This window comes from Dermacentor andersoni, chromosome 8 (assembly GCF_023375885.2).
Source record: "Dermacentor andersoni chromosome 8, qqDerAnde1_hic_scaffold, whole genome shotgun sequence".
In the NCBI taxonomy this organism is placed as follows: domain Eukaryota; kingdom Metazoa; phylum Arthropoda; class Arachnida; order Ixodida; family Ixodidae; genus Dermacentor; species Dermacentor andersoni.
Genome location: NC_092821.1, coordinates 80,196,458 through 80,211,920, shown reverse-complemented (window position 1 = coordinate 80,211,920; position 15,463 = coordinate 80,196,458). Strand labels below are relative to the sequence as shown.

The 15,463-nt window shown below is 44.4% G+C and overlaps 1 protein-coding gene across 1 annotated transcript in view; it reads left to right on the top strand.

The window, feature by feature from the left end:
- The window catches only part of LOC126538747 (uncharacterized), a 63,036-nt gene extending 49,223 nt beyond the window's left edge, over nt 1–13,813 (top strand). The window contains exons 5-7 of the mRNA XM_055074961.1: nt 7,679–7,694; nt 9,796–9,893; nt 13,673–13,813. Of these exons, the coding sequence (XP_054930936.1) occupies nt 7,679–7,694; nt 9,796–9,893; nt 13,673–13,806 (248 nt within the window). The 3' untranslated portion in view covers nt 13,807–13,813. The remainder of the gene's footprint in view (nt 1–7,678; nt 7,695–9,795; nt 9,894–13,672) is intronic.
- The last annotated feature ends 1,650 nt before the right edge of the window (nt 13,814–15,463 follow it).

The following is a 15,463-nucleotide window of genomic DNA, read 5'->3' as shown; positions in this document are numbered from 1 at the left end:
GCCTAAATTTGTCTGCTTTTACCCTTACTGCCTCTAAGTTGACCTGTTTTTTCTTGACCAATTTAACTCTTTCTCTCTTCAAATCGAGGTGAATCCTAGCCCTCACTACCCTATGATCGCTGCACTTTACCCTACCTATCACTTCTACATCCTGCACTATGCTGGGATCAGCAGAAAGTATGAAGTCTATTTCGTTTCTTGTTACACCATTAGGACTTCTCCAGGTCCATTTTCTATGGCTACGTTTGCTTAAGAAAGCGTTCATTATTCTCAGTTTATTGCTTTCTGCGAATTCTACCAGCATTTCTCCTTAAGCGTTTCTAGAATCGACACCGTAGTTGCCAATTGCCTGTTCACTCGCCTGCTTTATCCCCACTTTTGCATTGAAGTCCCCCATTACTACTGTATACCGCGTTTGCACTTTTCTCGTCGCTAATTCAACATCTTCATAAAACTGACCTACTTCCTCATCGTCGTGTCTGGATGTTGGAGCTTGTACTACCTCTAATCTATACTTCTTATTGAGTTTGATTACGACTACCGCTATCCTCTTTTTGATGCTGTAGAATTCTTCAATGTCGCCCGCTATGCCTTTGTGGATTAAGAATCCTACCCCGTATTGCTTCTCATCCGGGATACCTCTATAGCACAGGACATGGCCGTTATTCAGCAATGTGTAAGCCTCACCAGTTCTTCTAATCTCACTAAGGCCGATAATATCCCAAACAATGTCTGATAGTTCTTCGAAGAATCCTGCTAAGCTAGCGTCACTCGAGAGGGTTCGGGTGCTAAACGTCGCAAGGGTCAGTTTCCATTGGCGGCCTGTCCGGAACGTACAGGAATGGAACGTACAGACGAACGGAGCGTACAGAGCAATAAAAATGGTCGCCAAGCTGGCCTAGACGCTCACGTCTTTAACAGCAGTTTACTGTTACCTATGCCAAGTACACAATGAGTGAGTAATAGGAATGAAAATTTAGCGGCCTTAGACTTGCAGGATAACAAACAAACTTCATAGGTTGCCTAATGCTGAGCAACAGTGAGGAAACGCTAAATGATAGGTGTATAACTAAGAGATGGAAGACGGCAGTATGACGGAGGGAGTCAGCGCTTATACCTGGTATTCTGGCCGCGATTAGGAGGAAGCAGTGAAAATAGAAAGTTCATGTATTCCCTACAGTCGGTAAACGGTGGTTTGTTAGATCAATAGTAAACAAGAAATAATTTGAATCGTATCAGAAAATTAACATTCTACAATAGCGGCACCCCGCGAAATTTCCCGATTCCTCTTGCCATGGCGCAAGTGAGGCATAACCCCGGTACTAGTTGAATATTTATCGCTATACAGACGCATTTCGTTTTAATAAAGCCAATAACTGGACTTGGACAAGTTTCAATGAGTGAGCAACGGCCCAAGTACGACAAAATAATATGAAATCCGTGACCTCACACTGACGTACTACCGCTGTGGTTTCGGTGTGATATTCCATGTGTTCAACTTTGACTTTCCTTTTATCTGTTAATAACCAACGACAGAGGCTGATATTAGTGAAGATGTAGTTCTCAAATATTGCTGAAACTAATTCAGTGTTTCTCGTTGGTGTGCCTTTTGGAATAATAAAACAGATGCCCAGGGAAGGCAAACGCCATCGAGGGCGGAGCAGTACTTTGTGCCATACTGAAAGTGTTTTGGATTTGTAAGCTTACAATGTAGCCACCTGGCGCAAGGCTGGAATAATTGGAGATTCTAATTGGATACTCTGTTTAATTGGAGAATAATTGGATACTCTGTTCACCTCTATGGTGAACAGAGTATTGGCTGACGCCGACCTGTCTCCATCTGTAGAGCTGTTGCGGAATGAAAGCGCTGCAAGGGCTCCCCTACGGATACAGGTGACAGGCCCGGTAAAGCGCTGAATGATCTTTATATGAGTGTCTCCTACATGGACGGGCTACGATGGAGTAAAAGTGAAGCTCGGCCACACGTACGTTTAAGAGATATTTGACTGAAACGCGACCAGAGCACAAACCGCCGAAAAAGGAATGACGCGCACAACAGTGAATGGTGCGCTCTTGCGTCCGCCGCTATTCGTTTAATACACGCATCCCTACGTCCTGCGCTGACACCAAATGAAGTTTTATTTTTTATTAGTTCTTGCTGTTTAAACGTGCCGTGACCTAGGGACTGCGCCGGTGGCATGTCGTTTGAACTGTACTGCCATCTTCGTCTGGCCTACTATTCCACGTATGATTTATTGCTCTATCGCTCGTTGTGCAGTCGCTAATTTGTTGCCATGTTTTGTGTTTTATCCTCCCTGTTAAAATCCCATAACTTAGTATTCCAAGAGCGAAGTGTACGCAGAAGTTCTTATGGGGTTATATTCGGCAAGTACTTTAAAGCGGCGCTTCTTTAGTTTGATACAAAAATAATTTACTTATTGAAGAGTAGATCTTCCAAGTATAATACCGAAACATGCGGTGCCAGTGCTTGAAATTTCCCGGAAAGGTTAACTCCCCCCCCCCCCCCCCCCCCTAGAACATATGCTTGATTCCAAGGCGATATGAAACAGCTCCTTCTTAAAGAAAGCCATAAGCAAGGAAAAGTAAACATGTGCTTGACGATTTGGCAATTGAGATTTGTGACTTTATATCTCATTTTAGCTTTTAGAAGCTCTGAAAATTTACGGAAAATAGCATAGCTAACCGTTGTAAGCAGCGCACGTGTTTGCGTGTAAGCGATTTTATTCATCATAGTTGAATTTCTCTGAAATTTTATATACAAACTGAATTGGCGTATTCACATGCAACGGTTAGAAGACTTAAATGCCTCATTTCTCATCAAACCTTAAGACAAAGGGCAGATTTAGTGGAAATAGTTATGCCACACTGCATCAACGATGCCGTGAATCGCACTTACGAGTGCGAACCACATGAATATCCCCAGTTTCTCTATAACTTTCTCAAGAGAAATCCAAATGAAAGATCTGGAGTAATTGTCAGGAAGAATTTTGCGAAGGAATTACTGCTAAACTGCTAAATAATTCAGTTAATTATGAACCCTGATTAATATCTTGCATGTTGGTTCCCAAACGAACACAGCGCGGTTATTGGAAAACACCATTTTCGCTGACGAACCGAACTTTATCTCCGCCACTGAAAATTTTGCAGTGCGAGGTTTTGCCCTATGGTTGTGATTTTTAAAACATATTACTGTAAGTAAAAAAAAAATGTTACCCTAAGTAGAAACTTCTATTTATATAATTGCTCCTTGTCAAAGTGCCTTTTTATTGAGATGTCAAGGTTGAAAATTTATTTTGAGGGGAATTGCCTTGTGAACCTTTATCTTATAGATCAGACAGAAACGCACTTTTCAAACTATATTTCACCGAATTTTCAACTTGTTCAACTACTTGTTATTGCATTAGTTCTATTTCTTTAACGTTCCTTACGAAAGTACTAAGAGGGATAAATAAATGTGAAAGCTTACAAACACAACATTTCTCAATATTTTCTGATACAACTTCGCAGGCGTGAAGAGTAATGATATTACGAAGTACCTGCAAAGTTTAAAGAAAAATCATTTAGAGGAACTTGAGAAAATTACAAAAAGCTTTGATGACCCTGAAGTGCTCCCCTTACTAACATCGGCAAGCTGGAACTCAGCCTTGAGACTACTGGCTGCACACGCCACAGCTGACACTTATTCATTTAGATGATTTTTGTTTGCCGACAGGGTGCAACATGACTTTCTCAAGCCTAAACAATTGCATCCTGCTCCTTCACTGCTTCAAGTGACTGGCTACGATTAGCAAGTGTCTCCGCCTTTGCCAAGCTCTGGATATCCGTATTCATCGGCCTAAATTCCGAAGGAATCCTATATTACTAAAGGCCTTAAGCAATAGGACACTGTGCGCGTGCAGAATTACGGCGAAATTCTGCACGTACAAAGCAATATGTCGTTGAAAATGATAAATTTGAAAAGAAGGAATAAGATCGGGCCAATGGGTTTTGCATAAAGGTCACAGCAGCGCGCACTAAAGCATTATACACAAACAAAAATACGCACGAAGCGGTTTTAAGTCATAAGGACGATTTTCTTAGGCTAATGCGTGTTCTACCCTTCATTTCCACGCTCGCTGAACGGCCATGCTTGCAGCTCTCGTAAGCACTAGCGCGCGGGAGCCTTCTATTATTATTTTGCAGGAAATTCATGCGAAAACAACACGGGCCGCAAGGTCCTTGTTGTTTCTCATTTTTTGTCTCTATATGCGTTAAGCTTCGCCAACTAGCCCAAATATATGCTTGTTAAGTTGTATAGCCACTTATATCATTTTAGTAGAAGTGGAGATGTTACACTAAGCACTATCGAGACCTTGGCTCAAGGATGAAGCTTCCGTTCTTGAGACAGTGATAATAATTTTAGGCGTCTATCTTTATTGGACCCTTTGTCTTTCCGAACGCTCGCCGGGCTGCAAAAAGCAGCCCACCCACTCAAGGTTCGGTGTCGCAAAACGTCACAGCATGTTTGAATTAGTATGTAAAGAAACAAAGTATGCTGCCAGTATTTCGCGATTGTTGTATATAATCTCGTATTATATTTTTTTACGAGGTCTGTTTGCTCTAAATTGCTGCGAGGCAAAAAAACATTTGAGACTCCAGTTATGTGCTTTGATTGCCGCTTGTGTCGTTAAATTCTCCTGATTGCCTTACCCGCACAATTTATTGCTAGTGATAAGTGCACTTCAGTTCTTTCGTGGACATAATCATGCTAAGTGGTGCAGCAAGCATAGAGCTAACCACGGGTGCTTCATATTAAACCACAAGCACTACTTCCTGCCACCACTGCGCTATATTGTACAGGGTTCGTACGGAAAATTCGACGCAAAATTTAAGGACCATTCAAGGGTTTCCAGGTTGCTAAAGGACAAAATACCAGCAGAATGAAACATACTTCAGTCGGACATAAAGACAAAAAATGTTAAAATTTCCTTCATAGCTTCAATTCTTTATACGTAAACAGCCACTGAATGGCAGACACGCTTCAAACTCTTCAGGTAGCTTTTCAAAGTCGGCTTTCCCATTTTAACAATGTCAACTGATTTGCGGCACATCACACACTTCTCATAATCAGGGTTAGTAGTGTCCAACTTCCCCAAAATATACTGGTCACGTTCAAGCGAAATGGCTGCAACTTCGTTTCCTCTAGGCATTTCTCGATCGCAGGCCTTAGAAACGGAGCTGTCGTGGCTGCAATGTATGCAAACTGCGTAGAAGAACACCAAAATTGGTTGTACGGCGTGGTCGCTTGATCAGGTTTCATCTGACACTACTGTGACTATGGCGATTTAATCAAGTCCGTCGCCAGGGGCTCTGGATATCCTATACAGCAATAGCTTAGCGAAACTCTCCACAGTGAACATATAGGCGCGGTTCGTGGATCAATTTGCACCAGGAGAACGACGAATTACGTGGCACTTTCGCCGCCCATTGCCTCAGCTCAAGCGCACGAATACAAAACCATTACAAGTTCTGCCCTGCTTGTGTGCGATCAGCTGTCGGAAATGCAACTGGCTCTTCGCCAACGTTCTGTGATCCATGTATGCTGCAAAATGTGGAGCGGTAAACCGATGACGTGTGCTGTAATTAGCTGTAGAGGTTGGGACTGGCGAAACTAGGGAAGTTAATGAATCTGTGCGACCAAGTGCACGTACTTCTGCTGCTTAAGGCACTGCCTTTGTTCCCGGCCCTCCGTGACGCATGGCTTCCTCCTATAGTATAAAAAGAATTCACTGATCCGGCAGCGTTGTATCGCGAACCTCCATAGAAATTACTTGAAACACGGAACGTGGGCAAGAGGGAGTACCGATCGGTGCACATTGACAAAGAGAATAGAGTCTCTTGCTGGCACAGTACATTCTCGCGCATTATCCTACACTCATCTGCCCCACCTCACACCCACAACTTTCGGCTACTCATCGCCAGCGTATCAAGAATAAGCGAATGGTGACATGGTTGCATCAATGCGCGGAAGCATGGGTGACTGCGATCACACCGACAGCGCACGAATGTTAGAAACTTAACGTTTTGTGAGGTTCTAACGAGAAAGCACGTAACTAGCGATAATATGCACTTGCTACAAGTTGTTACAGTGTCAAGAACATGTGCGTTCCAACTCCCTTGTGTGCAGCAAGAACACATATATCGCAATTAAGCACACCCGCGAGTGATTAGTCAGAAAATAAGCAATTGGATAGTGCCCAGACGGAGGAATCTTACTGAATCAGAAACATGACAAGCCGCTGTTTCAAAGTGATGGGAAATAAAGAACGAAGAGCAAAACACAATGATCCTGATTTACTTTATACGCCATAAGTTTCTACAGCATGGAATACATTGCTAGTGCGGCGTTTAGTACAAGCGCTGTATACGCTGCTCGCGCAGTTTGGAGAAACCGTAATGAGCTTTGAAGCTATGGCCACAACTTCGTGCCACCGTCCACGATATGTGCCGAAATAGAGCCATTTCGCGAGCCACAGCAGGCGTCATATGCATCCATTGTAAACACGGAAGCAACGAAGCCAGCTGAGGCAAGCAATAGACTCGTCACCATGTGTTCAAACGCGCAGGCGCCTATGCGATCTCTGCGAAAAGGGCGTATATGATTGCGTCCCCATAAACACGACACAGGGCCGATGTGCAGTTCTTTGAATGCTCAGAAGGCGCCCCAACCCCAATGCTCAAGGTGGGAATTGTGGGAATTGTGGGAATTGTAGTGTCCTTGAATTTGTATAGTTATTTTCGTTTCAAATTCAGGGGTTTCCAAATATCGCAAGGCGGTGTACGAACCCTGATTGTTATAACCATACGTTGTAACTGTCGCTGTGTAACGGCCGTGCAACTATGTGGAGGTTGGGTTGGTTATGTAAATATGCAGCTCCCGACATGCAAGCAATGCCTATACTATACGGATAGTTTTGTTTTACGGAAATTTAGAACGTCCTAAACCGGTGGGAAGCGTGGCGATGTTATGGAAACAATATTGCGGAGCAGTCACTGCAAAATGCTTCATAACTTGTTTTCTGTTCGAACGATTGCTCTGCCATTGCTTGCGTTTGTAAAACTCCAATAGAAAGGTTTACCGATAAAACATTTCAACGCAATACAGATTTTGGCAGTAGTACATCTGTAATCATTAAACTAAACGCGCTTTGAGAACTGGTCCTCAACTTGACCTCAAGGAAGTTGCCCGTGTTACGGCGATATGAAACATAAATGTGGGGTACGCAGGGCGCTGGCATGTACGTTTAGGGCTATTTGTAATTGATGGAGGTGTGGTAGTAGAGCAGAATATGTCGTCAGTGATTCATATTGTGACCCAAGACACCTCCTTTTTAATCATTCTGTATTTTCGAGTTTCTTACGCCTATCCTGGTAAATATACTGAAGGGACTGAATATTTCTACCTTACTTGAGCCTATCCGCGACTTACCAAATACACAAGAAAAGCGCCCATAAAGAGTGTATCCTACTTCGCGCACGGACTACATATCTTTTTTCTTTGCGGCGAGCAAGTAATGGGAAACTGCGTTCTACTAGCGATGACACAAATAAGCTATATGCGAAACATCCTAGTTGTACTGCTGTTTCTAAAATCAACTTGTTTTCCTCTTGTTCCTAGATTCCAGCACCATTGAGTAAGTATAAAGAACATTTCTTTTCATCATTACCGTTATCATGCTCGGCATCATATTTCCATGTCGACTGCATGACAAATGCCTTGGTTAGAAATCTCTACTACTGTTTTCTTGCTCTAGCTGATTCGAAGTTGTGTCGTGCAGATTTCCTATTTTCATCCCATTCTCTGCCGTCCTCGACTGCTCTTCCCTTCCTATGGTACCCATTCTGTAACTAATAGACAACCGTTTATTTGCAGTACGCAATCCGTAACCTGCGGATTGCTCATCGCTAAGAAATAAAAGATATGACGCATTGCCCGTCATCTTGCGCAGCCACACCAAAATATTACAACCACTCAGCAGCACTTGTTGCTGTTCACAATGGTACCTTTCTTCCAACGCGAGAATGCGAGCAGAGTATACTAATAGAAACGTAAGCCAGTATAATACCATGCGGGCAATCCTGCAGACCACATCATACCCCTTCGCGTCTGGTTAGCGCTCTGATCGAACGAGTCGCATTCAATACAGGCAGCTATGGGCAGATGTAACATAAAGCTATTTCAATCTGTTTCTATTCCATGTCTCCGGTTAGCCCTCCCCGAATGGAAAAAAGATATTTCAGCCACAGCCACCCGGGCGAAATATTTCATGACATCCGGGCGACGCGCCCGGGTGTCACGCAACGTCACGTGGACGACCAAATACTCCGAATATCACGTCTAGACAATCATTACGCCCTATTAGGTGGAACAAAATAAAAAAAAATAGTTATTTCCGATCGTATGCATTCTTCATCATTAGTCCATTGTGATTGGTCAAAATTTTTCGGGCTACGCCCACTTCACCTGCCTTTCTCAGGACGTCACGAAACCGCAAAAGGTGACCACGTCAAAGTGACGTGTGAACACTAAGCATGCATTGTTATACCCTAGCCACACTAAACTTTTTTTTGATAGCCGGACACTGCGCCGTTCAGAAAGATGCAAAAGCTTGCTGCCTGCCGATCGCTCTGGCATTGGCTAGCCAAAGCAAAAGGCAAGAATTATTTCCCTCACATATAATAAACATTTTATGAGTGGCAACATACGGTTGTCATCCTTATTTGGCCCATAATTGACAACCCATTCCAAAGTCTTGCTTGCTGAGCATTCGTTTTAGCAGCGTTTATCAGCACAACGCCGCGATTTTTGACCGGCCACCGCAAGCTAAGCAAGAACAAGCCGACCGATCACTGCTCCCGGCACCATCTCCTCCTCGTCCGGTTATCTACATTCACTGCGCTGGCTCGACTCTATCGAAATATTCTCCACTTCTACGTATTGGTAGCTTTTTGTCAGCCGGTTAGTTAAAGAAACGTGTCCAGGTTACCAGTGCTATTCGCTTTGAAACCAAGCAAGAATGACGGCCATAAATGAACAGAGTGTTTGATTGGGCTGATCCATCAACGCTGCGGTTCACCTCCCGATGTTTGCCTCGGAGGTCGCGCGAATTTCATGTCAGCGGACAGAAATGTAATCAGAAAAATATGTTTTGCGCGTGTATTCCACGCATTACAACAAGGAAAAAAATGTGCTGCATCATTCTATACCGCAAGTATAGTCTCCCCTGGGCACTATATTGAACTGCGAGAATTTATCACTTTTTGAGTGATGCTGTTAGTAGTAGTAATGCTATATGATGTTTGCACGAGCCTCAAGGAAACAACGGTTATAATTTATCCTGCAATAGATATAGTTGGTATTGCAGAATGACAAAATACGAAGAAACGAGGGGCTCGATTTTTTCGTGACCGTATGAAGTTGAAAAAGATGGGAGTCCTGAAAAGAATGTGTGAGGACATCAATGAACGTTTGTATGAACACACAACCTTATGTGAATGCGGCTCAAACTCGCGATAGAAGTCGTGCTTATTTACTCGCAATCAGTCATACTTAGCTCCGTTCATTACGCGCCCTATGCTTTTGGTTGCCTGCCCGAACCTAGGCTCAAACAGGATGGTGCCACTAGAGCTCTATTTGGAGTTGTGGTGTGCTATAATGTTTTTTATATTATAACAAGACAGACTTCTAGACTTGCTGAATAGGAGTGAAACGCGTACTATTGCCTTAATTTGCAGCGATTGCCTGCAATTGAACATGCTGCCGTGGTGCTTGTTGATCCTGATCTCGGCAGTCGTCTCCTTCGCGACAACACTGTTGCTCTTCCTTTTCCTCGGTGAGTATAGTCACACTTAGGAGTCAAGCATTCTAGATGCAATTGATAGCGCTTGTCCAAATTGAAATGGATGTCGTCTTTCTCAAAAATGTTATTTCATAAACGATATATTCTGCAGTGTGCATTTGTAATGACGACCGACAAAAACTTAACATTTCTGTTATATATCCACAGAAAAAGAAACTGGGCTTATATTTCTTTTATTTGCTGTGACCGACATGGGACAATGCTGGGTCACTTGCTTACTGAGCTGCTGAAAGGATTGTTGTTGTTGATTGGGCTGTTACTGCTTCATATAGGGGGCATTCCGGTGACGTCACAAGCCGCCATTTCATTGTCCCGTTTCTAGTAGCTGCTGCCTGAGAAGCTGATTGGAATGAAGCGCAGCTTTTCGCCGAGCTGGCTGTAGATACGGCGGCCTCAAGGATGTCAGTGAATACCGATGCTTTTACTGCTTTCTATTACCGATTATGCCACGAAACCAATTTCAGCCTTAGCAACGGCCATTCTGCAGGTCTGCCAGTACAACAGCACCAGCACCAACAGGGGTGGCCATGATCTACACCTCAGGCTACTTATAGTACGAGGAGTCACGCGATGCGCAGTGCAAGCACCAGCTGCGCTTCTGGCAGTAGAAAAGGGCGAGGATGTTTGCGACAAGAGAGAGCGACGGTTCCTGCTCTGATAGTTTCCACAGCTGCGTGGCTGCTCGCCTGCCTCCCCAAAAACGGCTGTACGCCATTTTATAACATAGCCGAAGGTCGCATGTGGAAGAAAACATGGAATAAATCCCGTTGTGGAATGCTCCGGAGTAATTTTGGCCACATGCGGGGTGTTGCTGAACTTGTTTATTTATTATTGCGATAGCCTTTATATAGATAATCCAGGCGCATTTCTGCCGTCGCCGTGAGGTTCCGTATAAAGTCCAAGGGCGATAATAACGGCATCGGGCTCCATGTGCTGTATGTGCGAGTGAAAGCGTGCGAGCGCGAGCCGGTGATCCCGGCTCAATCTTTCGAACGCAGGCGACGGAAGCGAGGTGCAACCTCGCCGCCTTCCGTAGCGCAAAAGGATACGGAGGGAGGGCAGGTAGGGGTGCGCGTTTTATTCCAGGAGGTTGTGTCCTGAAAGCCATCTGCGACGGGGACACAGTCCTTCGCACACTGTGCTTTCACGCCTTAGTGTGCGTTCATACGAAACGCGGCACCACAAACAACTGTGGTTAAGTTAACCACCAATAATGTTCCATACCATTTTGGGAGTTTCTATTAGTAAGGCCGAGAAGTTCTATTTAGATAACATTTTACGTTTCACTAATCCCATTTTTAAATATTCGAGCTGCGTGGCGGTACTTATGCCAACTAAGAATCGCTGGATCTCATAGGATTGTGGAACGCAAGCTTTTCCTTATTCAGAAGGCCTTTTAAAGAGGTGCTGAAGCAGACCGAGCGATGTTTGCAAGAAATGACACGTAATGACAGGTATTCTTTAATTAGATACTCAACTTTGCTCTTAACCGTAGACCAATTACACAGAACTGGTCGTTCAAGAAATTTAGAGAAGTAATCATCAATAAAACGTCAGAGTTCTTCGTTAATAGAAACAATCGTTCTTGAATATTCTCATATATGTCCCGGTTTCTAAGCAACACGCTAGACATTGCCCTGAAGTAGAAAGTTGATTAAAATTATGGGGTTTCACTCTCCAAGACCCCTTCCTGATTATGTGGAACGCCGTAGTGGGCGACTCCGGAAATTTCGACCACCTGGGATTCTTTAACGTACGCCTAAATCTAAGTACACGAGAGTTTTCGCATTTCGCCCCCATCGAAATGCGGCCGCCGTGGCCGGGATTCGATTCCAGACCTCGTGCTCAGCAGCCCAACACCATAGCCACTGAGCAACCACGGCGGGTAGAAAGTTGATGAAGCAGTTGTTACTTAGGCTGTGCGACATCCATAAAGGGATATGAAGGTGGGGATAATTTGTGAGGACAAGGTCAAATATGATAGCAGTTGACGAGGTAGTTCGGAGAAGTTGTGTTATTAGTTGAGAAAAACCAAGTTCATAACATAAAGTTGCAAACCCAGCTGCAGATGCGCATATATTCGTTGGTGCTGGATGCATGCCAGACCACATTATATTCTGAAAATTTAAATGTCCGATTAGGAAGATTGCAGAATAAGGATATCTGACAAGAATGTTATTAAGTTCGCCACAAAGCTCAGAACAAAATAATTAAGGTGCAGTTAGTGACCGGTAACATGCAAAAGGGTTTATGTAACTATGAATGATGCAAATACATGCGCACACTAATCCCAAACTGCACATAATAAGGATATGAAAACATGGGACGTTACGTGACACAGCGATTATGACGCCGCATCCTGTACTATCGCCGTGGTCACATGGGTAGAACTTAAAGTCCTTCTCACATCCTAATATTTCGGCGTTAGGCATCTTCACAGATAATGATGGTGCCATGAGTATATTTTCAGCATTGCATGCTGGGTAATCGAAGACAGGTCGTCGCGCTTTTTTTTTAAACAACGAATGTTTGAAGAAAAAAAATTCGCTAGCAGAGACACTCGTTTACCGCGATTCTTTGGACGGAAGCATATCCTGACTACTAGATGCGGTTTCACGTGCTTGAATATATTAATCTGCATGAACATCAACTTTAGAAACGTTGTGCTTTGATGACACAGAAATATAGCAATATTTTTTACTATAAACCTTATTGTAGCGAACGGAAAAGGGCTGATGGCTAGCTTTCCCAAATTCGGTCATCTTCGTTTCGATAAGCGCGAGCGGAATTGGAGTAATCCTAACCATTCGAGATCTGCTTTTTTTTTGACCCCAACAGAGCTGTCGCTGAAGAGCAAATTCGGACACCTTTTGTTCCTGCATTAGCATCATATCACAGGATATCTGTGCCAGGATGCGTCTGCATTACTTTGACAATAAGATTGCAATGTTTTCTGCCCAACGTTGAGGGTCGGTGCTTTCTAAACGTGCTTTATTTGCTAGTAAGGACAACGTTTATTTATTACGTGTTTCTGTAAAATGATCTCATTTTCAGGTACATTCGATGCTGTCAGCATTTACGTTTAGAACAGATGTTCTTTTCTTTCTGCACGCTTTGAGATACTTCCTGCTCATGTAAACACGCACTTCCATGTATGATGATTTGGATTACCCCGCTGTGGTTGCTTAGAAGCTACGGTATTTGTCTGCTGAGTACGACGTCGTGGGATCGAATCCCGGCCACGGCGGCAGCATTTAGATGGGGGTGAAATGTGAAAACACTCAGATACTTAGATTCAGGTGAACGTTAATGAACCTAACGTGGTCCCAATTTACGGAGTCCCCACTACGGCGTGCCTCATAATAAGATCGTGGGTTTGCTACACAAAAGCCCATAATTTAAGGTAATTTTATCCACTTGCAATCTTCCCTCCTACTCTATGGTGGAAACCATTAGCAATTATGGGTCCTAAATGTGCGAATAAGCGCTTTTATTCTGAATGCGTATTACGACGTTTCTGAGTGTACTAGATTTCTACTGGTTTCGTGGGAAAAAAAACGAGCTACGCTACGGTGTAGTGATGAATGATCACTGAAGGATTTGTCAGCTGTTTCATAGTCATCGACTACAGATACACTTGTGATAAACTACTTGTTGTAAAACTGACAAGAGCGCTGAAAGATATTTCCACAGAAGTGGCTGCGTGGTCGCAATCAGCAGTGATGTAAACCTACCTCTTGCTTCACACGCAGATTCTGACAAAACGGAGACCACGACGGTGCTCGAAGCAGAAGAGCGCTTCTTTATTCCCTCCCAGATGACGCCATATCCGGGCCCATATATATCCACCTGGATTATGGCTGCACCGAACAGTTCAGCTGCTTAAGCCACGATTTGAGCATCCTTAGTTTTTTTTAGATTGTTTCGGGGGGGGGGGGGGTTTACATGGACTATTTACGACTTCACTTTTTCTCCCTCATTAAAACGTCACAATGTACAACATAGAAGGGTAGGCCTTACCTATTATCGCGCGAGAGCAATTGTTTTGATACTGCTATTGGAGCATCGTTGTAATTCTTTCGTATGCCTTCGTTTGTATTAAATTTGAACCAGGCATTGTGTCCTCCCTCATAAAATATCATGAGCCATTCCACTCTGTGAAGGTGGTTGATCAGCGAAGCTGTTTAGCCCACGACACGGAGGTGGCACATAATTTTGAAGAAAGGAACGAAGTCATTTATTGTCTTGATGGGTGGCCATCGTGACGAAGGGTACGCACACTCATTTGGTGCTTGTCTTGATCGGTCGTCAATATTTCACTCTCAACTGCAATCAGATTGTTTGATAGCGTCAAAGCGATGCACGTACGCCGCAAGGTGGTCGGTTGGGCCGGAGTGGCGTGGCATCGCAAGGGATATATCTACCACACGGAACACACAAGCCGCTCCCTTTTGGTACCGACGCATCCACATTGTAATCACCGAGAACGACAAAAGGGGTAGTGTCATCGCAGCTGATTCACGCAAAGTAGCCATCAACCCTACAGGACTAAGTGTCATTGCATTTTTTTGCTCACTTTCGGGGGTATGAGCCACTGATTATGGCAGTTTTCGACATGCTTTTAGCTTCACTTTGCTGAGTGCTTGTAGCCTCTGCCTCACGGGGCTGTGAGCCATTGCATTTTTTGCTTGCTTACGGGAGAATAAATGTTTACGAGGGCATGAGCCATTGATGATGATAGTTTTTGTTCGCGGAAAACAAAAAATGCACGGAACCGAAGCCATATACAGCTTCACTGTAAAACCCAACGTTGCTAGACTAGCTTCAGCTTTCAAACTCGGCGCCGTTTCGCTGAACCGCCACCCGCCCGCGCCTTCGTGGCGCTGCAGTCGCGCCCAGCTTCACTTCCTCACTAGCCGGCTACGGGCGCGGGCCGGACTAAGCACGCGGTGTAGCGTTCGTGTATTCTGTGGTTCGCTGTTGACGGCGAATTTCAGCAAGCATGTCATCCGCGAAACTAGCATTCGCCAAGTTTGTTAAGAATATCAGCAGACGATGCCGACGTGCTGCATAGGCGGCTATCGGAACGATGTCGACAGTTAGGCGCGCCATTTTTTCTGTGCTCCCAGCAATGCGACGTTTCGCTCGGCGTGGAACAGAGCGATTCCTCGTGCCAACCGGGAACTCTCTGGGAAATGTACGGTACGCGCTCGTGCCACTGCCCCCGCGTTCGTCGTAGTCGTTGTCTTCCCCAACTGGCGGCGTTGCCGTTCATCATTCCAGCGTAGAATTTCACTTCTGTCGTCGTAATGGGGAGGCCGCGTTTACGGGGGTATGAGCCATTCTTTAAGGGAGTATGGGACACTCATTGCCTTACATAACGGACAGATTTAGTTTCGAAAAAAAATTAATTTCGAAGAATCACAAACGGCAAATGGCGGGCGAAGGCTGCTAACCAAGCAAACTCAAGACATCGAACGCAAGCGACAACGTTGGTCTGTGTACACACCATCAGTGACGTCGTTCTCTCCGTCGCAGCCGAT